At 42.1% G+C, this 26,718-nt stretch overlaps 1 protein-coding gene across 4 annotated transcripts in view; it reads left to right on the forward strand.

The window, feature by feature from the left end:
- The window catches only part of abch1 (ATP-binding cassette, sub-family H, member 1), a 77,569-nt gene extending 51,520 nt beyond the window's left edge, over positions 1–26,049 (forward strand). For all 4 annotated transcript variants that reach the window (XM_041208904.1, XM_041208913.1, XM_041208897.1 and 1 more), the window contains 9 exons: positions 2,334–2,404; positions 10,526–10,575; positions 10,679–10,735; positions 12,487–12,557; positions 13,671–13,759; positions 14,701–14,804; positions 16,628–16,787; positions 17,965–18,069; positions 23,476–26,049. In XM_041208904.1, coding sequence (XP_041064838.1) covers positions 2,334–2,404; positions 10,526–10,575; positions 10,679–10,735; positions 12,487–12,557; positions 13,671–13,759; positions 14,701–14,804; positions 16,628–16,787; positions 17,965–18,069; positions 23,476–23,582 — 814 coding nt within the window. In that variant the 3' untranslated portion in view covers positions 23,583–26,049. The remainder of the gene's footprint in view (positions 1–2,333; positions 2,405–10,525; positions 10,576–10,678; positions 10,736–12,486; positions 12,558–13,670; positions 13,760–14,700; positions 14,805–16,627; positions 16,788–17,964; positions 18,070–23,475) is intronic.
- The last annotated feature ends 669 nt before the right edge of the window (positions 26,050–26,718 follow it).

A 26,718-nucleotide genomic window follows, 5' to 3' on the forward strand; every position in this document is an offset into this window, starting at 1 on the left:
AGATGCAGTATTCACACCTGAAAACGATGACCAGGGCTGCTGTGCTGATGGTGGATAGACTGCCAGTCTCCATGTCACAAGGAGGTGTAAGGAATATCAAGTTTTGTAAATGGTTATAATTAAAACTGTCTATTTAATGCCAAGATAGAATGAAGTTAAAGGTTTAAAAGTTAGTTAATCAGCATTTCTACCCAGATTCAAGACCCATGTGATTCACATTGCAATAGAGAGGGGCTTTGAGAGGGGAATAGTCCATAGAAAGCCATTGTATTGCCTTACAGAGTTTTCTTAAGATATCCCTGAGCCTCACAGACAGATCCTCTTCTTATCATGTCCACGGACAGTCTATACATGGCCCAGCCAGAACTGAACACATTTTTGCATCTTGTTGAATTCAGCAAGATCTGCAACAGTGCAGGGTTCCTCTAGCGATAGGCATTTCAGGAGATGTTGCATAGTCTGTGGCTCAGTTCCACAATCACAAGTTGTCGGGCTGGTTGTATATCCCCATTTGCTTAGTGACACCTTTGAACGACCTACACCAGTTCTAAGTCTGTTAAGGCACTTCCAGGTTGCCCAGTTGCAATTAGCTCCTGGGGGCCAAGGTAGAAGCGTTCACATCGCACCCTGTTTCAACAAATTCGACCACCACCACGCACAGCGAGTGGTGTATACAGACAGGTTAGTCTGCAAGATATGAGAGAGAGAGAGAGAGCGAGCAGATAGATAGAGGCAGCCAGTTTTTTTTTGTTCATCAGGCTGAATGTGGGTGGGAACTCACGCTTGGTTTGAAGAGACCAAGTTCTTGAAGGTTTAAATGAGGCTGAAAGATTTGCCTAACTTTGGCTAGAGAGAGGAATCTTAGGGGTAACCCTTGCTGTGGAAGTCAGTTCTGGAATTACAAGGTATCTGGCTGGAAAAGGAAAAAGGAAGCAAACGACCAAAAGCTGTGAATAGCTTTGGACTGATTCCTGGAGAATGAAGAGTCACTTAAGAGTCAGAGTAAAGTATATCTGTGGCACTGAATGGCCTCCTTCTGTGCAGTAACCATTCTGTGATTCTGTGAGCGGGATTTTTGGTCACTTTTAAAAGTTGAATGGGGTTGGAGTATAATTTGCCCCCTGAATAGTGTTTAAACACTAATGTTGCTTTTAGTTTGTTTGTTTTAGTAGGTGTCTTAAAACTTGAAGCCTTGAGTAATATTTTCAGTCAGTCGCCGGAATTCAGATATATTTCTTAAAATTATCGGTTTTTACAGGGACTGTAACAATTCCGGATGTACCTCATCAACCAAATTGCTGCAGTGGGATTTGAATCCGTGGGCAGAATTTTGCCCTCGCCAGGCGGGTGCATTGGGCAGGCCCGGGAGCGGTTGTAAAGCCGGCTGCTGCCCGCGATCGGACCCCGACATGGGTTTCATGCTGGCTGACCAATTAACAGCCAGCATGAAACACGTACAGCAACGCTCAGCGCTGCTGGGGTGCGGGTGGGAGGAGAGCGAGCGTGGAAGTGTGCACTGGTGCTTGCATTAAAACTTAAAAAAGAATTCAAAAACGTTAATAACGTGTCCCCTCGTGTGACTCAGTCACATGAGCAGGGACACGTTAGGAATCAGTTTGAAAATTTTACATTTTTTTATTACTCACTGGATGAGGTTTCGCAAGAATTCAAAGGCGGCTTGACTTTTTCGCCTGCCCACCAGCCGTAAGGTTGGACAAGCAGCGAAAAGTTTAATTTAGTTAGAACTTTAATGGCCTTAATAGGCCTGTTATTTGTCGGCGGGCGCACTGCCCATTCCCGCCTGCACCTGCCGACTGAAATATCAGGCGAGTGCATGATGACATCGGGACGCTCGTCTGACATCATCGCACGTAATTTTATGCTCATTCGGGTCGGGCACGCGTCCACCTGACAAGCACAATATTCTGCCCCGATACTCCAGATCATTAAGTTCTGATCTCGGCACTACTAGCCCACTAACATAACCACCATGCTACCATTCCCGATAACTGGCCTCGTGATTTAAAGGGCTACTGGAAGTACATACGTACACACACACACACATATACGTACACACACACACACATATACGTACACACACACACACATATACGTACACACACACACACATATGTACACACACACATATGTACACACACACACATATGTACACAAACATATGTACATAGGAATTAGGAACAGAAATAGGCCACTCAGCCCCTCGAGCCTGCTCCTGGCTCCATGGCTGACCTGATTGTAACCTCAACTCTACTTCAAATACCGTTTCTGTCTTGGTCTTTCTGTAGTAATATGTGTCTCTGGTTTCCTTTTAGGATATATGAGAAGATAGTGAAGCAAAGCGTAGTTGATGGGGGTTCAATCCATGTCTGGCTCGATATGACGAGTAAGTTTATTAAAACTTTCCCACTGCGGCAAAGGAGAATGTTTGACTGGCTAGAAACATGAAGTTTATTTATCCTTTATTTCTCAACCTCCATACACAAACAGAACAGCCACTGTCCAACTGGAGGGAAATCCTCAAGAATTGGAAGCTTGTTGCTGTTGCCCAGTCTGTGGATTATACAAGACTTTGTTTTGACAACGTTTTGCAGTTCTGCTTTTGGCTTGCAGGGGGGTCGGTTAGCTCAGCTGGTTAGAGTGTGATGTAAAATGATGTTGACAGTGTGGGTTCAAGCCCTGTACTGGTTGTGTTAGTCCCTGGAGGCTTTGCTCCCCGCTTATGGAGCACTGTCCATCAAGCTTTATACGGCACAGCTACACGGTCCGAACACTGTGCCATGTGTCATTTTTATTTACACCATTAAAAGGACCTTACCTGGACAATTCGGCTAGGTGCTGCATGGCACTGGACTTGTTACTTGCTTCACCATATGTGCGCCTGTCTATTCCTGTGCCTTCAGTATTCCACTGAACACTGGCCCTGGTTAACACACAAACAGATGTGGAGCTTATCTGTTACCTTTCCTCTGCTAAACGTCCCCCCCAGATCTGAGATGTTTCCGAAAACAAGATGTGACTCTATGATTGCAGCGATCTCACAATGGACGCAGTCAGACTGGTACAACTCATACCTGTCCCAGACTCAGCAATAGTCAGGGAAAGATACCAACACTGCTGTAAGTTATTAGTGATGAGGGATCATTTATTATTTCTTAAAAGTACAATAGAACAGGCTGTGTTTAGTCTCTTGTTTGTCTTCTGGAGACAGTTTGAGATGAGTCATACCAGCATTCATGAAATCAACCAGAGCTCCTGCTGGTCCTTCTCCTCCCATTCCCAAGCGGTGACTCAGTGTCACAGTCTGACCTCAGGTAAATGTTGCAAACATCTAATTCTCTCACAGTGATGACTGATATGTTCATCAGAGTTTTACCCATCCCTAATTGCCCTTGAGGAGCTATGGTGAGCCGCCTTCTTGACTGAGTGATTTGCTAGATCATTTCAGAGGACAGTTAAGGGTTCACCACATTGCTCTGGGTCTGAAGTCACATGTAGGCCAGACCAGATAAGGACGTCAGATTTCTTTCCCTAAAGGTCATTATAGAAATAATCAAATCACCTAAGTCCAGGCTGCATCATCATAAATCATGTGATACTCAACACAAGTGATGTTATTTTTCCTTTTGGATTTTAAAGTATAAAATACTTTTATCCTCTGAGCCCTGGTGACGTTGATGGAAAACAAGAAAGACTTGAATTTATGTAGCGCCATTCATAACTTCAAGAAGACTCAGTGTGTTACAGCCGTGAAGTACTTTTGAAGTGTTGTCACTGTTATAATGTAGGGAAAGTATAGGAGAAGTGATGTGTTAGTGTGTCTGAGCATAACAACAATAAAAGCAGCTACAAAAACAGAATTACCTGGAAAAACAGCAGGTCTGGCAGCATCGGCGGAGAAGAAAAGAGTTGACTTTTTGAGTCCTCATGACCCTTCGATAGAACTTGAGTGAATCCAAGAAAGGGGTGAAATATAAGCTGGTTTAAGGTGTGTGTGGGGGGTGGGGTTTGGGTGGGGGGAGAGAAGTGGAGGGGGTTGGTGTGGTTGTAGGGACAAACAAGCCTACAACCACACCAACCCCCTCCACTTCTCTCCCCCCACCCAAACACCGCCCCCCCCCACACACACACCTTAAACCAGCTTATTTTGTCCCTACAACCACACCAACCCCCTCCAGGTAATTCTGTTTTTGTTTTGGATTTCCAGCATCCGCAGTTTTTTTGTTTTTAATAAAAGCAGCTACTTGTGTTTAGACAGCACCTTCAATGTTGGAATGTATCCCAAGACCTTTTGACAAAATTTGATACTGAGTCACATAAGGAAATATTAGGACAGGTGAGGTAGGTTTTAAGAAGTGTTTACAATGCGAAGAAGGAGGTAGAGAGGTTGAGAGGTTTAAGGGGGGGGAATTACAGAGCTGATGGCTTAGGCAGCTGAAGGCACAGCCGCCAACTATGGAGCATTGAAAATCAGGGACCTCCGAGCATTGTGACCTCCCCCTGTCCCACAAACCTCAGATATCTACACTTCTCCAATTCCAGCCTCTTGAGCATCCCCAATTTTAGTTGCTCAACCATTGATGGCCATGCCTTCAGCTGCCTGGGGCCCTGAGCTCTGCAATTCTCCTCCTAAACCTCTCTGCCTCTCTCCCTCTCTCTCCTCCTTTAAATCTATCTCTCTGACCAAGCTTTTTGTCATCTTATACGGCTTGTGTCAAGTTTTATTCTTCCTGTCACGTGCCTCGAAGTTTTAGTATGTTAAAGGCATTAGAGAAACGCAAGTTTGAAAAAGATTTTATTTGATTAAAAGATGAAATGTGTAATATTTACTTATAGGAACATAGGAGCAGGAGTAGGCTATTCAGCCCGTCAAGCCTGCTCTGCCATTCAATATGATCATGGCTGATCATCCAATTTAATGCCTTTCCCCCCCTACACTATCCCCATTTCCCTTTAGTCACTGGTATTTAGAAATCTGTCAATCTCTACTTTAAACATTCTCAACGACTGAGCTTCCACGGCCCTCTGGGGTAGAGAATTCCAAAGATTCACAACCCCCGAATAAAGAAATTTCTCCTCATCTCGGTCCTAAGTGTCTTCCCCCTTATTTTGAAATTGCTTCCCCTGGTTCTTGACTCCCCAACCAAGGGAAACATCTTACCTTCATCCACCCTGTCTATCCCTTTAAGTATTTTGTAGGTTTCAATGAGATCACCTCTCATTCTTCGAAACTCTAGAGAATACAGGCCCAGTCTCCTAGGCCTGAACAGAGTTGATAAAGGGGAGTTGGTGAATGTTGTATACTTGGATTTTCAGAAGGTGTTTGATAAAGTTCCCTGCAGGAGGTTGGTTAGCAAAATTTGTGAGCTCCCTCCCCCATCCCCACCCCCTTTCTGTTTCCCCCTTCCTTTTTTTTCCAATAAATTATATAGATTTTTCTTTTCCCACCTATTTCCATTATTTTTAATATTTTAAAATCTTTTATGCTCTCCCCACCCCCACTAGAGCTATACCTTGAGTGCCCTACCATCCGTTCTTAGTTAGCACATTCGTTTAGATAATATCACCAACTTTAACACCTATGTGTTCTTTTGTTCTATTGTTGTTGACATCTTTTGATGATCTGCTTCTATCACTGCTTGTTTGTCCCTACAACCACACCAACCCCCTCCACTTCTCTCTCTCTCTCTCCGCCCCCCCACACACCTTAAACCAGCTCATATTTCAACTCTTTCTTGGACTCGAACTCAAATTCTGTCGAAGGGTCATGAGGACTCGAAACGTCAACTCTTTTCTTCTCCGCCGATGCTGCCAGACCTGCTGAGTTTTTCCAGGTAATTCTGTTTTTGTTCCAGTCTCCTAATCTCTCTTCGTAGGACAGACCCACCATCCCCGGAACAAGTCTGGTGAACCTTTGTTGCCCTCCCTCTATGGCAATAATATCCTTCCTAAGGTAAAGGAATATCAAAACTGTGCATAATACTCCAGGTGCAGTCCAACCAAGGCACTATACAAATGCAACAACACTTCTTTACTCCTGTACTCAAATCCTCTTGCGATAAAGGCTAATATTCCATAAACCTTCCTAATTGCCTGCTGCACCTGCATGTTAGCTTCCAGTGATTTATTGATGAGGACACCCAGGTCCCTTTGTACATCTACGCTTTCTAATCGCCCACCTTAAGGCATACTCTGCTCATCTGTTCCTCTATCAAAGTGGATAACCTCACATTTTTGCACATTATACTCCATCTGCCATGTTCTTGCCCACTCACTAAGTCTGTCCAAATCCTCTTGAAGCCACTTTGCATCTTCCTCACAACACACATTCCCACCTGGCTTTGTGTCATCCATGAATTTGGAAATATTGCATTTGGTCCCCATATCCAAATCATTGATATATATCGTGAACAGCTGGGGCACAAGTACTGATCCCTTCGGTACCACACTAGCCACAGCCTGCTAATGCGAGAATGACCTGTTTAATCCTACTCTCTGCTTTCTGCCTGTTAACCAATCCTTAATCCATGCCAGTATATTACCTCCTATCCCAGGTGCTTTAATTTTGCTAACCAACCTCCTGCAGGGAACTTTATCAAACACCTCCTGAAAATCCAAGTATACAACATTCACCAACTCCCCTTTATCAACTCTGTTCATAACATCTTCAAAAATCTCCAAGTTCGTCAAACATGATTTCCCATTTGCAAATCCATCTTGACAATGCCCAATCAGGACGTGATTATCCAAGTATCCATTTATCACTTCCTTTAGAATAGGTTCTAGCCTTTTCCCCGCTACTGATGCAAGGCTGACAGATCTGTAGTTCCCTATTTTCCCTCTCCCTTTAGTAGTTTAGTACTGATCATTTGTGAAGGCAGCTTGCATCTTAGGAACAGACAGGCATTTCTGCAGCTGTAGACATGACTGTAGGGTGGTGTGTGTACTCCCTGGTGCCAGGGTCACAGATTTCACTGAATGGCCGCAGGGCATTCGAAAGGGGGAGGGCAAACAGACCGAGATCGTGGTGCATATTGGTACCAATGACATAGGTAGAAAGAGGGATGAGGTCCTGCAAGCAGAATTTAGGGAGCTAGGAAGCTGATTATAAAACAGGACCTCAAAGGTAGTAATCTCTGGATTACTTCCGGTGCCACATGCTAGTGAGTATAGAAATAGGAGGTTAGTCCAGGTGAATGCGTGGCTGGAGAGATGGTGCAGGAGGGAGAGCTTTAGATTTCTGGGGCATTGGGACCACTTCTGGGGGCGGTGGGACCTGTACAAGGCGGACGGGTTGCACCTGAACTGGAATGGAACCAACATCCTTGCGGGGAGGTTTGCTAGTGCTGTTGGGGAGGGTTTAAACTAAGTTGGCAGAAGGATGGGATCCTGAGAGGAGGTTCAGCAGAGGGAGATGCACAGCCAAAATTAGAAAAGAGAGCAAGTGAGTCTGGAAGGCATAGAAATTACAGGCCAGTTAAGGCACAAGGGAGTTTGGCAAGATTGGATGGCATTTATTTTAATGCTAGGAGCCTGATGAATAAGGCAGATGAGTTGAGGGCACAAATTAACACATGGAAGTATGGTGTTTTTGCTGTCTCAGAGATATGGCTGAGAGAGGGGCAGGATTGGCAGCTCAATATTCCAGGATGTAGGGTCTTCAGGTGAGGCAGGGAAGAAGGTAAAAGAGGAGAGGGTATCACAATATTGATCAAGGAATTAATTACAGCAGTAAGGAGGGATGATATCTTAGAAGGCTCCTCAATTGAAGCCATATTGGTAGAACTGAAAAACAAAAAAGGAGCAATCACATTGTTGGGAGTGTACTATAGGCCCCCAAACAGTCGGAGAGAAAGAGAAGAGCAGATATGTAGGCAAATATCAGAGAAGTATAAAAATAATAGGGCAGTAATAATGGGGGATTTCAACTTCCCCAACATTAACTGGGTTGGTCATAGTGTGGTAGATTTAGAGGGAGCAGAATTCTTAAAATGCATCCAGGAGAGCTTTTTAAGCCAGTATGTAGAAGTTCCTACAAGAGAGGTGGTGGTTCTGGACTTAATTTTAAGGAATGATGCCAGGCAAGTGGTAGAGGTATCAATGGGTGAGCATTTTGCAGACAGTGATCATAACTCCATTAGATTCAAGGTCATTATGGAAAAGGACAAGGATTGGCCAGAGATCAGCTGGCCCCTCAGGGATCGGTGTTGGGTCCCTTGCTGTTTGTGGTACATATAAACGATTTAGACTTGAATGTAGGAGGGTTGATTTTAATAAGATCAGTTATGATTTGGTCACAGCAGCTACTTTTAGGTAAATCTGCGTCAGAGCAGTGGGACTCATTCAAGAAGGAAATAGGGAGAGTACAGGGCCAATATATTCCAGTAAAGACAAAGGGTGGGACCAACAAATCCAGAGAATCCTGGATGCCGAGGGATATACAGGATTGGATAAGAGAAAAAGGGAGGCTTATGGCAGATACCGAGGGCTCAAAACAGTGAAAGCCCTAGAGGAGTATAGAATGTGGAGGGGGATCTTAAAAAGGAAATTAGGAGAGCAAAAAGGGGGCATGAAAATACATTGGCAGGTAGAATAAAGGAAAATCCAAAGTTATTTTACAACTACATTAAGAGCAAGAGGATAATTAGGGAAAGAGTAGGGCCCATTAAGGACCATAGTGGTAATTTGTGTGTGGAGCCGGAAGACATAGGTAGGGTTCTAAATGAATCCTTTGTGTTGGTGTTCACAAGTGAGAGGGACGACGGGGGTATGGAAATCAGGCAGAGGGACTGTGATATAATGAAAGGAATTAGCATAGAAAGGGAGGATGTTCTAAGTGGTCTGGCAGGCTTAAAAGTAGATAAATCTCCAGGCCTGGATGAAATGTATTCCAGGCTGTGAAGTGAGATAAGGGAGGAGACAGCAGAGGTTCTGGCAATAATTTTCAATGCCTCTCTGGCCACATGAGAGGTGCCAGCGGACTGGAGGACAGCCAATGTGGTACTGTTATTCAAGAAGGGAGGAAGGGATAATTCAGAGAACAACAGGCCAGTCAGTCTAATCTCAGTGGTGGGGAAACTATTGGAAGCAACTCTGAGGTACAGAATTAATCTACATTTGGAGAGGCAGGAATTAATCAAGGACAGTCAGCACAGTTTTGTTAAGGGGAGGTCATGTCTGACCAATTTGATTGAATTTTTCAAAGAGGTGATCAGATGTGTAGATGAGGGCAATGCATTTGACATAGCTTACATGGACTTCAGCAAGGCTTTTGATAAGGTCCCGCATGGGAGACTGATAACGAAGGTAAGAGCCCATGGAATCCAAGGCAATTTGGCAAATTGGACCCAGAATTGGCTGAGTGGCAGGAAGCAGAGGGTGATGGTCGAGGGGTATTTTTGTGACTGGATGCCTGTGTCCATTGGGGTTCCACAGGGATCGGTGTTGGGTCCCTTGCTGTTTGTGGTATATATAAACGATTTAGACTTGAATGTAGGAGGGTTGATTAGTAAGTTCGCAGATGCCATGAAAATTGGTGGGGTGGTAACCAGCGAGGAGGATAGCCTTAGATTACAGGAGGATATAGATGGGCTGGTCAGATGGGCTGATCAGCGGCAAATGGAATTTTAACCGGGACAAGTGTGAGGTGATGCACTTGGGCAGGACAAACAAGGCACTGGAATACACAATGAATAGTAGGACCCTGGGGAGTACTGGGGATCAGAGAGACCTTGGTGTGCATGTCACCGGTCCCTTAAAGTAGCGGGACAGGTAGATAAGGTGGTTAAGAAGGCATATGGGATACTTGCCTTTATTAGCCAAGGCATAGAATATAAGAGCAGGGAGGTTATGCTGGAACTGTATAAAACTGTGGTTAGGCCACAGCTAGAGTATTGTGTGCAGTTCTGGAATCCACGTTACAGGAAGGATGTGATTGTACTAGAGAGAGTGCAGAGGAGATTTACCAGGATGTTGCCTGGGCTGGAGAGTTTTAGTTATGAGGAGAGATTGGATAGACTGGGGTTATTTTCCCTGGAACAGAGGAGATTGAGGGGGGACATGATTGAGGTGTATAAAATTATATGGGGCATAGATAGGGTAGACAGGAAGGTACTTTTCTCCTTGGTGGAGTGATCAATAACCAGGGGCATAGATTTAAGGTAAGGGGCAGGAGGTTCAGAGGGGATGTGAGAAAGAATTTTTTCACCGAGAGGGTGCTGGGAATCTGGAACTCACTGCCTGAAAGGGTGGTAGAGGCAGAAACTCTCATAACATTTAAGGAGTATTTTGATGTGCACTTGCGATGCCATGGCATACAAGGCTATGAGCCTAGTACTGGAAAATGGGATTAGAATAGTTAGGTACTTGTTTGACTGGCGCAGACACGATGGGCCGAAGGACCTTTTTCTGTGCAGTAGACCTCTATGACTCTATGACTCTGTGACTCAGTTATGGTTTCTTGTTGATGAAATGGAATTGATATGTTGATGTTTTAAATTACTTTTAGACCCAGAAATTTCAATCACCGTCCAACTCAAGCTACAAGAAGCATTCGAGGTATTTTTAGAGGAAATGTCAGTGGAAGCTTTCAGATCTTTCACCGTCTAACTTGACCACATTTTACACACTCTAAATCCTCTGTCTGAATCTTTCATCATAGGATTTTGTTAAGGATGTCCTGGGAACGTTTTCATACTTAGCTTCTGTTCCAATAAAGGTAAATAAAAGAATTTGTTAATCAGAAAGCTTCCTTTACTTAATTAAGCACAAAGTAAGTGTGTCACAGACAGTGGTTACAAAAAAAACTATTCATGCCCAGCATTTAGAATTGATCAAATTATTTGATGCTACTCAGGTTCCTGCGGTGTGAATTTCTTATTTTTATTAATGCCTTAAGTTTTTGTGTTATCCTTTAAACGGATTTTCAAATCCATTGATTTGAAATGGATTTGGAAGTTGGGAGTGGGAATCTGGTGAGTGAATCAATATTATCTGCTTGAAATTCTCATACAAACTCAAAATCACACAGAATCAGAGAGAAGAGAGAGAGAGAGTTTGATGCTGGTCAGTTCTAGTTGGTAGTTTGGTCACTTGCTATTGATGTTTGATGGTCAGTTTCCTATTGGTCTCCAGTCACTGTCCATTGTCTCACTGTGATTGTCGATCACCCTGACACTGCACACTCACCATGCCTGCTGTGACCTTCAAAACTCCAAATCCTCACCTTTCATATCTAGTATTAAAAGTAACATCACTTTCTCCCACAGCCCTCTCCCGAAGGCAGGAGGCTGGCCCAAGGGCAAGAGAGTGAGCCTGCTCCCTCTCCCATGCCACTGTGAGCTGATGGAGGGAAAATATTTCACCAGTTCAACTGATAGGTACAACTTCCATTTGCAACCTTAGAAGATTCCAGCAATAAAACAATTGTCTACCTTAAATTTTGCTCTGACAGCCATTTGTGTTTGAGGCTGAACTGGGACTGTTAACAGTTATAAATCTTATAAAAAGCACCATGACTCAGCCTGATAAAAACAAAAAAACTGCGGATGCTGGAAATCCAAAACAAAAACAGAATTACCTGGAAAAACTCAGCAGGTCTGGCAGCATCGGCGGAGAAGAAAAGAGTTGACGTTTCGAGTCCTCATGACCCTTCGACAGAACTTGAGTTCGAGTCCAGGAAAGAGCTGAAATATAAGCTGGTTTAAGGTGTGTGTGTGGGGGGCGGAGAGATAGAGAGACAGAGAGGTGGAGGGGGTACCCCCTCCACCTCTCTGTCTCTCTATCTCTCCGCCCCCCACACACACACCTTAAACCAGCTTATATTTCAGCTCTTTCCTGGACTCGAACTCAAGTTCTGTCGAAGGGTCATGAGGACTCGAAACGTCAACTCTTTTCTTCTCCGCCGATGCTGCCAGACCTGCTGAGTTTTTCCAGGTAATTCTGTTTTTATGACTCAGCCTGACCCTGCTCTCCACATTGGTTTATTTTCTAACATGGACCACCGGTTCATACTCAGTCCTTCCTGATGGTTTGGTCTCAGCCCAGGGGCATTGAACCCAATGGTAGACACTTTACTGCTGCCTCAGCTAACATCAGCAAACTGCACTTGGGCATGAGCTGAACCTGAGACCCTCTGTTATTCTATGACTTAACACTGCCACCTACCCACCACACCATGAGGGGAGCTACAGTTTAAAGTATTACCACGTTCAGGTATCTTATAGAGAGAGTAAACTCATCAAGAAAGTAATCCTTTTTTTAATATGTCCTCCTTACCAGCATTTTAAAGTTTTGACATATGATAGTATCCCTGCTGTAGATGGAAAGTTTTTCTGAAGTCAGTAGAATACATTCATTATTTGGGGAATTTTGACATTAAATTTGATGCTAAGAGTTCAGTATGAGATTCTGAGGTGATGTATGATTACAAATAATTATGCTGCTAATAACAGCATTGTTTTGTTGTAGATTGAAGAGCCAATTCATGGGGATAAACATCTCAATTTTACAACATTCATTACTCCTGGGATAATTCTAAGGTGAACTGTAAAATCAATGCTATCAATATAGTACAGCTTACAATTACATTGTTATCAATCAATATTGCTTACAGTTATAATATTATCAATACAGTATAGCTTACAGTTATATTATCAATCAATACAGATTACAGTTATAATATCAATCAATACCTTACAGTTATAATATCAATACAGTACAGCTTAGTTATAATATCAATCAATTCAGCTTACAGTTATAATATCAATACAGTACAGCTTACAGTTATAATATCAATCAATACAGCTTAGTTATAATATTATCAGTACAGTACAGCTTACAGTTATATTATCAATCAATACAGATTAGTTATAATATTATCAATACAATATAGCTTACAGTTATAATATTAACAATCAATACAGATTACAGTTATATCAATACAGTCAGCTTACAGTTTTATCAATACAGTATAGCTTAGTTATAATATCAATCAATACAGCTTACAATTATAATATTATCAATCAATACAGCTTACAGTTACATTGTTGTCAAATAATATTTTCTACGATTCAATATTATTTAACATTCTGAATGGTAATCAACAATAATAAACCTATTGCAAATCTATCAATAAAATAACACCATAATTTCATTGACCTAATACCTGATTGTATCTGTTAAGGTTGTAAATGTTTTACACAAATGCAGGGATTTTGTTTTAGAAAGCAATAGGAAAATCATTCTCTATTATGCATCTTGGAATTCTGATTTTTGATTTTTTTTTTTAATTTCTAATTTCTGGCTGCAATAGAAATAGAGCTAAGTCTTTGTGTAGGTGCTACTTTCACTCTCTCCAGATACCCTTGATGCTGATACTAAACCACCCTCCCCCCCCCCACCCCCACCAACCCCCCCCACCCCCGCCCACCACCACCACCACCCCGTGATGCTCCTCTCACTGCCTTGGCAAGGACACAAGATCAAATCCCAAGCCTTTTGCTTTGTATGTCCACCTCTACATTGGCCAGTGTGTTTAAATGGAGCCATCGGAGTGACATTGTTGTATTTTTCTCACTAATTGCTGTACAGAACACATTCAAAACACCATCAGAATGTCATTATAACAAAATACTTACTTTAAATCTTCACAGCATCGCTTTCTTCCTGGCTGTTGGTTTGACTGCTCTCTCCTTTGTAATAGAACGGAGAGAAGGTTTACTGGACAGAAGCTGGGTAGCAGGTTTGTGTGACATGATTATTGTGACTAATTAAACTATAACCTCTTAAACAAACAAAAACCATTCATTGCAAGTCCTCAAATTACATTGTGGATCAGATTAAAATCACAGGCTGTTAAAATCTGATTGTAATAATCTCTGACAAGATCATGTATTGTTCACAGAGGAACCATATTGAGCACCTTGTGGGTAACACTTCAGGTGTGATTCTGAAGAACATACATTGGACTGGCTGTGTTTACATTTCATGCCACATACTAGTTATTGAATAAACATTGTGCTGCTGCATGAGTAGTTTGAGGGTAACACAGTGCAGGAATCTGCACGTTGACAAAACTCTCCCGTCAAGCAGTTAGGTGTTGGAGACATCTCAATGAACTACTCTCATTGAGAAAATATCAGAAATATATCCACTTTTGCAAACTGGGCAATAAATTGGCCCTACAGTGAAGATGTGTAAGTTACAATACTATATCTGCCAAACTCAATCAGAATAAACTGGCCCCTAGCTGCAGCTTGTGTCCACAGATCCCATTATCCTTGAAACAATCTGATTTACAGTTCAGCATGTTCTTGAAGATACCACCCTCTCTGATCAATCATTTCTGTGGATTTTCATGGTACTGATTAACTCCCTCAACTTCAGCAGGAATTTGAGTATGTATTCTTGACATATAGAAACAAACAATATAGTTATCATTTTTAAAGGAAGTTATGTAGATAAATAAGGTGTTTGTGTTGTAGGATTTGAGAACATGAGGATAACTCATAAAGTGCAGGTTTGAGATGTTAACTGGACAGTCATCATTATGTGTGTATCTTATGAAGTAAAATTTTAAGTCATATTCCAGGTAGGATATTATTGTTTGAAAGAAACTTGGATTAACTCTGTTTTTGTTAGTAAATATTTTTGTGTACATCTTTATTCATTGTTTTTATTCAGGTGTTAGTTCCCTGGAGATAATATTAGCTCATGTCTTCTCCCACCTGCTGACTATGATTATTCAGACAACATTGTTACTCATCTTTACATTCCTTGTTTTCAAGGTCAGTTCTGTACTTTCCTATGGAAATTTCCAATGGGAATTTATTGAAGAGTCTGCCCACAATCTATGAAACCTGCGGCTTGGCTGCATATTATTGACATAAATGCTATGATCAGGCAGTTAAATACAAGCCTGTCGCCAACTCATGTTTATTGAAGGATAGAGACGTCTGAACAATGTTCAGAATCATTACCACTTAAGTTTTTAAATGGGGGATGGGACTGTTTCCAGAACCCGGCTCCAATGGTTTCTGAGGCCCGTCCACTTGTGAGGTCTTACCAGAGGCAGCCAATTAACAGGCCACCTCTAGAAGCGCTATCCGATAGCCCTCTCTGCAGCTGGCACTCCCACCGGGGGAGGTGAAAGCTGCTGATGTAGGAGAGAGAGAATGAAGGTGCCTCAAGATGGAAGCGCACTCTGAAGATTTCAACAAAAAAGTACAATCAGGTGTGGCCACAGCTGTCAGGTGGTCATTGTGGAGGGGGAGCTCCTCTACAGGACAGCCTCTGGCTAGAGCTGTGACCCTCGGGCAGACCTGGCCCTGAGGAGTGGGGTATGTGGGATATTAAAGGAGGCCTTGCTGCCACGCCCGGCCAGTGAGCTATCTGACAGGCTTCAGCTTCAGTAGGGGTTGGGGGGCCCAGTCTGCCATCAGGAAGATCCTGACAAATATATGCATTAGAACCATCAAACACAAGTAGGGGCTGACAGCCCTGCTCCACCGCCAGCTACTAGTGAGCAGGAAGAATCGAGGTGAACAGCCTTTAGAATTTTAACCTCTCTTTCTGGAGAGCAACATTTGTTTGTTATCTCCTCCTGAATGGCTGAGATTGGGATTTTAATTGCGGGGAATCCTGGGCTTGAAGCCTCATCCTACTGCTGTGTGTTTTCTTGAATTCTGATATTTGTTTTTAACTTTGGTCAATGTGAATCGACAGGTTCTGCTAAACCGGCTTACTCACTGAGAATACCTTGTTGAATGTTGCAAACTTTGGAAAGAGATATTATTCCACGAACAACGCTAAAGCTGCACAACTCTAAAGTGCTAGTTTTTATTTCCAAATTACCACCAAACAATGTTTGAACTTGGCAGATTTTGGAATAAGTGGTTCTTCTAAGCCACGTTGCTTTGTTCAGTCAGCACTTGATTGAAGTTCGACAGTGCGATGTAGGCCTATCTAATGAACAAATTTCCAACTGAAGATCAGAGCAGCTGCTAGCACAATAACACCACAATTTATACCGAATACTGTTTTACATCAATACCTATTCTTAAATAAAATTTAATCCCAAAAAAAGGGAATTGAAATAAGTTTTTTTTTATTTGATCATGGGATGTGGGCATCACTGCCTAGGCCAGCATTTATAGCCCATCCCTAGAGAAGGTGGTGGTGAGCTGACTTCCTGAACTGCTGCAGTCCATGTCATGTAGGTACACCCACAGTGCTGTTAGGGAGGGAGTTCCAGGATTTTGAATCAGCGACAGTGAAGGAATAGTAATGTATTTCCAAGTCAGGATGGTAAGTGACTTGGAGGGGAACTTCCAGGTGGTGATGTTCCTATGTGTCTGCTGCCCTTGTCCTACTTGCTGGTAGTTTGTGGGTTTGGAAGGTGCTGTAGAAAGAGTCTTGGTGAGTTGCTGCAGTGCATCTTGTAGGTGGTACACATTGCTACTACCGTGCATCAGTAGTGGAGGGAGTGAATGTTTACAGTGTATATAAACTTACTGGTTCTCTCTGTTTTGGAAGAGATGTGCAAGTAGAAAATACATTGAACAATTGATTGCCTTGAACTAATCATTTTTATCCATGCTTTCTGCCATAGATTCCCAATGAAGGGAACTTGTTCCTGATAGTAATTCTTATCGTAATGCAAGGCATCACTGGAATGTCCCTGGGCCTCGTTATCTCAGCTGCATTTGATGATGAGCAGTCAGCAGTCCAGGTTGCATTGGGTATCTTCTATCCAGACATTGTTCTGAGTGGTAAGTGAGTTTTAACGGAACATCATCTTGCATTTATATAGCACCCTTAATGTAATAAACATCCCAAGGTTCTTCACAGGAGTGATTATAAAACAAAATTTGACATTAAGCAACACAAAGTGATGTTAGGGCAGATTTAGTTTGGTCAAAGGGGTAGGTTTTAAAGAGTATTTTTAATGAGGAAAGCAAGGTGGAGAGGTTTAGATAGGGAATTCCAGAGCTGGGGCCCAGGCAGCTGAAGGCACACCAATAGTGCAGCGATTAAAATGGGTTTGCTGAAAAGGCCAGAAGTAGAGCAATGCAGATATCTCAGAGGGTGGCAGAGATTACAGAGGTAGGGAGGTGTGAAGCTATGGAGAGCTTTGAAAATCACAATGCAGATTTTAAAATTGAGAAGTAGATCAAGAACCACAGGGTTGACAGGGGAAAGGTTAGGATTAGGGTTGATAGGAGAAGGGTACTTAGTGCAATTTAGGACATGGGATAACATCAGAAAATAGAATCAAATAATATTCAGCTCAGGAACTTAATTCTAATTTATGTGGAAAATAAAATTCTATCAAATAACTAAGAAGTGCATGGGGATGGCTGTAGATTAACACTTTCTGTTATCCAGAATTGCTTTTCTTTCAGAATCCCACTTCCAATGAAGTTTTGGGTCTACCTTTAACTCAGCACATTACGACTGTCCTCCCTGAGGTGCCCTAACCTTCACTTGTCCTCATCAGCTTGTCATCACCTTCTGTCCAAAGTGAGGCAGTTCCTGATAGTCTCCACTACTTCCTGCTCTGCATCTGGTGTCCTTATGTATTTCCCATTTCACTTTCCTGTTGTGTAACTCCTAACAATCTAAATAATCTTCTCAGTAACAACAGTGCCTTATCATTTCCCGGAAGTCTTTTCCTATGGAATTCCAGTAAACTGTTAACAGTTGGATTGACAGTTTAATAAAAGCAGGTGGTGATGTTTCTGAACTTCACCCTCTTGAAGTATTTATTCAATTGCACTTTGAAAGTCACTATTGCATCTGCTTCCACCGCCCCTTTCAGGTAGGGCGGTTCCAGATCACAACAACCCATTCTGTAAGAAAATGTTTTCCTCGTGTTCATCTTATTCTTGCCAGAGATGCATGAGTGGCGGCTGAATCATATTCCAAATTCACCTCCCTTTGTTTCAGGAATCATCTGGCCAATTGAAAGTACCCCTTACGCCCTGAGGTGTTTTAGTTTAATCTTGCCACAGACGTATGCAGCTGAAGCACTCCGGGGTATACTTTACCGAGGTAAGAAGACAGATTTAATCACTTCAGAACACACACACTCCGTTCATTTGAAAAAGTTAGTCTTTTAAAAACTAATTTTTAAACCTGAAAACTAATTTCAAAGTTAAAAAGTAAAAACGTTAATTTTGAGCCATGATCATGTAGAATTTTCTGAATATTTTGTGTATGTTTTTTCTATTACAATGTAACATCTCCAATCCGGAATGCTTGGGACCAAGTCATTTCTGGATTTTGGAATTTTCTGGATTATAGAGTTATGTTCGAACGTGTAACCACAAGAGTGTGAATCGGATAACACTGTGGAAGTAAACATTTACCTGAAGCATAAAACGGTGGGAAAACATGACAAGGCCATCATAAAAATGGTTTCACTTATCCAAAATCTATATCTTCCATTTTTCCACTCCCAAAGCAAAGATCCTATATGCAGCAATGACCAGATAATGATCTGTTTCAGCAGCTGATTATTCACCTTGTCTGGTTCAGATCTGAGAATTGCTGCTTTTCTCTAAAAATGAATGGGTGGCCATTACGAAAAAACGTGAGCTTGAAAAGAGTCTTCTCAGTTTTGTTTAAGTACCTGTTAACAAAGAAAAAGAAAGATGTGCATTTATAAAGTGCCTTTCATTACCTTAGGGTTTCCCAAGGTGCTTTGCAGCCAAGTAAGTACTTTTGAAGCTGTTGTTTTAATGTAGGAAACTTGGCAGCCAATTTGTACACAGCAAGCTCCCACAAACAGACCAGATGATCCGTTTAGATGAATTTGGTTGAGGGATAAATTTTGACCAGGAAGCAGTTGGGGATGGGGGGCTGGCGAGTGGGGTGAAAGAAGTTCCTTAATCTTATTTGAAATAATGCTATAGGATCTTTGGAGCCCACGTGAAAGGGCAGAAGGGATCATTCTTGAACATCTCAGTTGAAAGATGTCACCACCGAGAGTGCAGTACCCTGTTGGTACTGCACTGGAGTGTCAACCTGGATTATGTGCCAGTTCTTTGGTAGAGCTATCCAATTAGTTCCACTCCCCTGCTCTTTCCCCATAGCCCTGCAAATTTTTTCCCTTCAGGTATTATTCCAAAAGTTATGATTGAATCTGCTCCACCATCCTTTCAGGTTGAGCATTCCAGACACTATGGTATAAATCTTCTGAAATGCTATATTTTACTGAAGTGACAGTTTCTTCATTTCCAACACTAATGTTGCAGCCTCCAGATCCAATGATTATACCGATTGTCCCAAGAGCAGCCATTGGAAACTTTGGCCCGGATTTTTGCTCCCGAGGCAGGTGTGCACAGCCGGGAAAAATTCTGCTCGCCGCTACAGCCTCGGGAGGGAAAAAACCACGAATGGCTGGGTTTTCTTTTTGGGGAGTCAGGCCTGCCGCTCCTGGACATAGATCGGAGGCAGCCACAGGGACAGTCGGGTGCCAAGGCAGGCTGTTTAACAGGCAGGCCGTGGTGCTCTGAGACTTTGTTACAAAAGCATTTAGGTCCTCTAGCCCTCACCGCTTACCACCCCCTCAGCCCCCTACCCACTCCCCATGCCTCATGCATGCCAACCTGTGCCCCTCTACCCACTACCCTTTGCACTTACATGCTCCATGCCAACTCACCCAGTATCCACCGTGGGCAGGCCTCAGGAGCCATGCTGAACTGAAATAAAGTGTTCTAAGTATCTATTACATACTTTACCATATAAAATTAAACTTTCTTGATAAAAACTTATTTAATACATTTAAATCTCTTCAAGTACATAATCCCTTATCAAAACAAACCTTTGTATTCATAACCCCACAACAAAGATAGCTAATCTTATGATAATCTCTCACAGCTGTCATAAAACTGTGAATTTACAGACTTCCCACTGTGATAATAATAGGTTGTGGAAGCAGTCAAGGAGTAATGATAGCCCTCAGGCTTATACCAACAAACAGTGATTGAAATTGCAAGCACTGATATTTTTTCAACTGGGAGCCACGGCAGGCTGTGTTTTTTTTTCAAAATTTAAAGAGCAGGAGATTTAAATAACTTGACAGCTTGACAGTTCCAAATACCTTATCCCCCTTTTATGCATATTCACATCTAGTTTTAAAACTTGTCGGTCACACACTGCAGGAAATGGACTTTGCTCCAGCAAAAATGCAGTCTGTTTGAACTCAGCATGGGTTCAGGTTTCCCCCTTATGTGGATCACATCCCCAACCCGGTGAAAATGGGGGCAGACCTCCAGATCCTGGGTCCCAGCCCAATTTGGCTAAGGCATGGATTCTCCGTGACTATGAAAAGCCAGGCATTTCTTAGAATTTCAGTGTCCTACAAAGGTACATGCGGAGTTCAGGAATTCAGATATCTACATCAGTGAAAATGATGGATTAAAAAGAACTGCTGACCCAGTCAGTGACACCAGAAGCAAACAACATAACTTCCTTTCCATTTGACTAGCTATTAGAATTTAGGGTTAACGAGAACATTTGTAAATTTATATACTACGTGCTTTATGGAAACAAAACCACTTACATCACAGAAAGGTGTCATTCAGTTGCAGCTGCAACATTCGTGTCCATTTGATGGTTTCTGTACTGTCAGCCACCTGTCCCTGTGTGTTTATATTATAGAGTATGGATCACCATTTCTAAAACTTTTTAAAAGGGCTTTAACAACAGCTTCACCCTGCTGGCTAATATGGAAGCCAGAAAAAAGATATCTATACAAGTCACCATTTCCATTCCCCAACAACCCCTGTGCCCACTGACCTACACTGGTCCCCAATTCAGCAATGCCTTGATGTTAGAATTCTTATCCTTGTTTTCAAATGCCTCAATGACATCATCCCCCATATCCCTGTAACCTCCTCCAGCCTCAGAACCCTCTGTGATCCCTGCAGTCCTCTAATCCTAGTCTCTTGCTCATCTCCTCCATTTTAATCCCTCCGCCATAGGCGGCCGTGCCTTCAACTGCCTGGACCCTGGGCTCTGGAATTCCCTCCCTAAACCCCTCCTCCTTTCTACCTCCCTGTCCTTCTTTAAGATGCTACTTAAAACAGGCAGAGCTCACTGGGCAGTAAACAGGACACAACTCGGGCTTCTGTTCTCCTTTGTAACCTGAAAACCAAATGCAGACCCCCTGACCGTCTGGGTAAACATGCCTTGGAGCTTCTAAAAACTACAGTTCAACTGCATACAACCTTTACCAACGTAGTCACAGATGTGCATTTTTGTTATTTCCTCTTCTGAGACCTTGCCTCCCCTCTGTGTCCTCCCACTTGCCCCTCCCCCCTGCCCCACCCCCAGCTTCACTAGTCCCTTCAGCATCAGGCAGTTGTGTGGCTGCATTGTGAACAGGTCGCCACCAAAGACAATCTTGAGGCAGCTGCTCGGACATGACCCAGACCAAACCACACCCCACCCCTCCCCCCAAACGTTCTCTAGTCTTGGTTCCCTTTTTATAAAGAGCTGACAGTTAACCTCCTGAAGCAGCGAGGGCTGAGATCAGGAATTTGGTCAAATTAAGTCTGCATTCACCCTTCTCCTGGCACACCTCTACTGATGGTGTCAAACACTGTGCTGCCTGTGGTTACACAGCTTGCAAAAAGATGTGACAGGAACAACTTTCAACCAATGGCCAAAGCTTGGTCAAAGTGGTAGGTTTGAAGGAGCAACTTAAAGGAAGAAAGTGAGGCAGAGAGGCAGACAGGCTTAGAGAGAGAACTCCAGAGCACCAATGGTGGAGTGATTAAATCAGGGATGCGGAAGAAACCAGATTGGAGAAACAACGATCTCATTGTGAAAGCTCAGTGAGAACATAATTTATGGTCATTTATGTGTTGAATGTGATGAGTGTCAACCTCCCAAGTTTAAACTCTCTCGCCCGGACCTTCCAGATTTAAACTCTCTCTCCCTTACCTTCCAGTGTTAAACTCACTCTCTCTACCTTCCAGGGTTAAACTCTCTCTCCCTGACCTGACAGGTTTAAAATCTCTCCCTGACGTGACGAGGTTAATCTCTCTCCCTGACATGATGAGGTTAAACTCTCTCCACCACACCGATCACCACATCACACTTGTCCTAACTGAGACGTCTTGTTATGAAGAGAAGCATGATCAAGAACCAATTCTCCCTTCTCGGACAAGCCTGAACTTCAGTGCACTGTCTCCCTTGTGCCATGATCCAATTTTAAACTTATGAACATCAAAAATAAGACGTAACCAGAGCCAACCTGGAGATGAGTAAAATGGGGGAGACAGTGGTGTAGTGGTAATGCCACTAGACTAGTAATCCAGAGACCCAGGCTAATGCTCTGGGGGGATGGGTTCAAATCCCACCATGGCAACTTGTGGATTTCAATTAATAAATCTAGAATATAAAGCTGTTCTCATGATGGTGACCATGACAACCATCATTGCTTGTTGTAAAAACCCATCTGGTTCACTAATCTCCTTTAGGGAAGGAAATCTGCCATCCTTACCTGGTCTTACAAGTGACTCCAGATCCACAGCAATGTGTCGCTGAACAAGCTGGTCAGTTAGGGATGGACATCAAATTCTGGCCTTGCCAGCAATGCCCACATCTCATGAAAGAATAAAAAAAATGTAGCTCAATGCAGAACTTTGTGTTTGAAAGTTTGGAATATGGATTTCAGTGGAAACCTGGGAAGAGAGAAAACCATTAATTACATATTTCAGAGAGAAGACTGTTGGTACCTCTAGCCTACCATGTTCTTCCCGTGAGATTACTCAATATATTTCTGTCATTTATGAAGTGAATGAATTATGAATCAAAGGGCAGGAACTTACTTGTCTGTTTCCTTTTTAAACTGCGGTTTCCTGTTCAAACACCTGCATCGGGTATTCACTTTATTTGTTGATCAGCCTTTTACAAAAGAAATGTCTGAAGTTCCGTTTTTAGTTTTTTTTTGTTATGAAAATGAATAGTTTTTGCGACTTGAAGAAGCAGCAACGGGTAGGAAAGTGGCTGCTACAGATTCTATAATTAAAAATGTGCACTTCTAATTACAGAGGGTGCCTGGTATCGCTTTGTAACGTGACAACTTAACAGCTGCAACAGTTGTTTCCTACTGCTATGTGCTGGTTGTCAATTGAACCAGTAACTGCATCAATACCAAATCACCTTCACTAAAAAAAAACCTTCAAATGTCAAGTAGTTTGAAATAATACAAACATCTTACTGAGCGCAGGACATCATTTTACCACATCATATACATCCCATTCATGTTTACTTTTACAAGAAGACTAAGTTGCTTATCGTGGAAAATTTCAACGCTCAAGGTTTAGAAAAAGTCAGCTCCCTCAACTTAACTCTACAAAGCTTTGTTAGAAGGATTAAGCTGATCAAGCGTTATAAAGATTTTTCAGTCTTTCTTATTTGCTCTGTGTTCCTTTAATATTGCAGGATGGGGTTTCACTCACTGGCCGGTGTGGAGTGGATTTCTAATTACCCTGGCTTGGAATGTATTTTTCCTTTTATTGGCAACAATAATTACGAAAATAAGAAAATAGCAACAGAACAACAGGAAGGAGTGATTTACCACGTCTGCATTTTGGAGTGGATCAGCTGCCAAGCAACTGAACCATCCAGGGGCTGAGGGGGTCGTCTCAGAGAATGGCCATTAAGTTGAATTTTGGCTAGATTCCAAATGTGAAAATTCATGATTATTCTGCTGCTTTTACCATTTTCACATGATTTTGTTTTTATGAAATGCTCCGATGGAAACTATTTTTAATTAACATGAGTGTTGCTGTTCTAACAACGTACATCTGTGGAATACATCTGATTGCCTCGTCTTATACTTGCTGAACTGATTTTTCCTGATAGCATGTTCTGGTCAGCAAGATTCCTCTTCCTTCAATCAGGCGCTTCCTTTCCTAAAGAAATCCAGGCAGGTTTATGCCTGGACATTGTGCTCTAGCTATTAAAGACTCCAGTTTAAACTCCATAGCTCTTGCAAGAAAAGCAACAAAAACACTGTGGCCTTTTAAATAATGAAACATCACACCACTTTCACCCACTAGGTTGTAGTTATGAGCCTCGGGGTTATTCTAAAAGTTGGAATGTTTCTGGTTGGAGATGGTCACTTCAATGAGGGGACGAAGTGTAACGTATCCAAATTTGCTGGCGATACAAAGTTAGGTGGAATTAAACTATGAGAAGGACACAAAGAGGCTGCAAAAGAATTTGGGCAGGTTAAATGAGAGGGAAAGAACATGGCAGATGGAATATAACATGGTGAAATGTGTAGTTATCCACTTTGGTAGAAAAAATAGAAAAGCAGAATATTGTCAATGGTGAGAGACTGAGAAAAGTTTGAATTCAGAGAGGCCTAGACGTCCTTGTACCTAAATCAGAGAAAGTTAACAAGCAGGTCCAGCAAACAATTAGGAAAGCAAATTCAATGCTAGACTTTATTATAAAGCAATCGGATATCTTACTGCAATTACATAGAGCCCTGGTGAGACCACACCTAGCGTACTCAGTACACTTTTGGTCTCCTTACCTAAGGAAAGATGTATTTGTCCTCAATGGAGTGCAATGAAGATTCACTTTGAAGGGGTTGCCCTATGAGGAGAAATTGAGTAGATTGGGTTTACATTCCCTAGAATTCAGAAGAATGGGGTAATCTCATTGAAACATATCATATTCTGAAAGGGCGTGACAGGCTATTTCCTGAGAAAGGCTGGGGAATCTAGAACATTGGGTCACAGTCTCAGGATAAGCGGGTTGGCAATTCCAAACTGAGATGAGAAATTTCTTCATTCAAAGGGTTGTAAATCTTTGGAATTCTCTACCCCAAAAGCCTATGGAGCTCAGTAATTGAGTATATTCAGTATAGAGGTTGATAGATTTTTGGGTACTGAAAGAATTAAGGGAACTGGTATAATGCCTACATGCCTATGCAAACTCCATGACACATTGAGTTCTAAAGCAAAATGGCACAGCCTATTAAATCTACTGATTGACACATCAGCCTGATGCACATTATTATGCTAATGTAAGACTAGAGCAATATAAAGAGTTGTAATGGGGGAGGTTACATGTACACTGAGGTGGAGTTCACTGTTATACTGGGACAACCACACCTCACTATTCAACTATCTCATCTGAGGGTCTCACTTCACTCTGATGTAAACAGAAGCTCCCATTTCCTTTGACATAATCAGAGGATCTTCCAAAAAGTTTGTCATGAAACAATTCTGAAACAAATGATTTCACTGCCAGTTTTGGGTATGTCTGCAAAAATTAATGGTGCAATAACATCTTCCTGTTGCTAAGATAGCTGCCTAGTAAGACAGACTATGTTGCTAAGTAAATAGTAAATAATGTTATAACAGCATGCCTTTTGGATAGCTTTTGACTCAGTGAAATTTTAGGAAAGTTTTACAGTCTACTGTCTCTATTCAGATAACAGAGTGGAATGTGTTAATTCAGCCTTTTCCAGACTGTAGTGCCCAGGATAAATTATAGTTTAGTTCTGACCATTTGGTCTGAATTCTGCTGTTCCATGGAATGCCTTGAGGCAGTGAGATTTTATTCAGGGAACAGCAGACACTGACATCAAAAGGTGCAGCTGAAACTGTACGGCCTGGTGACTATTGTCAAGTTATTGAGTGTTAATGACGGCTCCAGGCTCTCCTCACCTTGTTAATTGAATGAGGCAGTAGCTTGCAAAGTGCAAATGGGAAGAAAAGAAAACTTTATTGGTGTCCTTTTCTGAAATATGAGTGACCAGGAATTCAAAGTCCATTTTTAATCATTATTTAGACCGCCGTCACATCCCAAGTTTTGTGCATGTCATCTACGCAAAAAAGACAATTTGTCAAAACCAAGCTGCAACTGTAATTCAAAAAGCTTTGAATTATATTCATGCCAACATGCCTGACAAACTGGAAGTGATTTGAAAATTGCCTCGCTTTTTTATATAAATGTTAAATTCCAGTGATGAAAATCCACTCATGCAGCTTCATTCAATAAATACATTTATAAGCAAACCTGTTTGTGTTAAAATAATCTTTAAATGAGTCCTCAAATCTGCAGATAGCACAAGGAAAAATTGTTTGTTTATGTACAGTGGTTTCATGTGAAAGATTTACTATCAAACTAATTTTCATCCTGCCTCCAGGCGTCAGTCCCTTAATCAATATTTCAGTTTTGTTTCAGTAAACCAGTCGCTTCCTTCCAATGTGGATCCTTGTCACCCTTAGAAAACACACCACACACATGTTCAACATTTAAAGAGTAACGCCGTCATGAAAGAGTGTTTGGTATCTCTAACAGAAAAGAACTTGCATGTATATGGCATCAAGGATATTACAATGCACTCCAATCAAAGTGTCACTTGTGAAGATTAGCTATTGCTAAATTGCAGCCAAACATGGCGCCAATTTGTGCACAGCAAGCTCCCACAAACAGCATTAAGGTAAATGACCAGATAATCTGTTTTTCAGTTGGTTGAGGGATAATTAGTGGCCAAACTGGAATATAAGCTGTATACATAAAGACTTCAGGCCAGGTTAAAAATGCATTTGAATCATCTGTTTCTTTCACTGAAACTCAGCTGAGGGGCGTATATGCATGCATGTGTGTGTGCATCTGTGCGTGTGTGCACGTGTTTGTGCGTGTGTGTGTGTAGTGATTCCA

The sequence above is a fragment of the Carcharodon carcharias genome, chromosome 2, assembly GCF_017639515.1.
Source record: "Carcharodon carcharias isolate sCarCar2 chromosome 2, sCarCar2.pri, whole genome shotgun sequence".
Lineage (NCBI taxonomy): Eukaryota > Metazoa > Chordata > Chondrichthyes > Lamniformes > Lamnidae > Carcharodon > Carcharodon carcharias.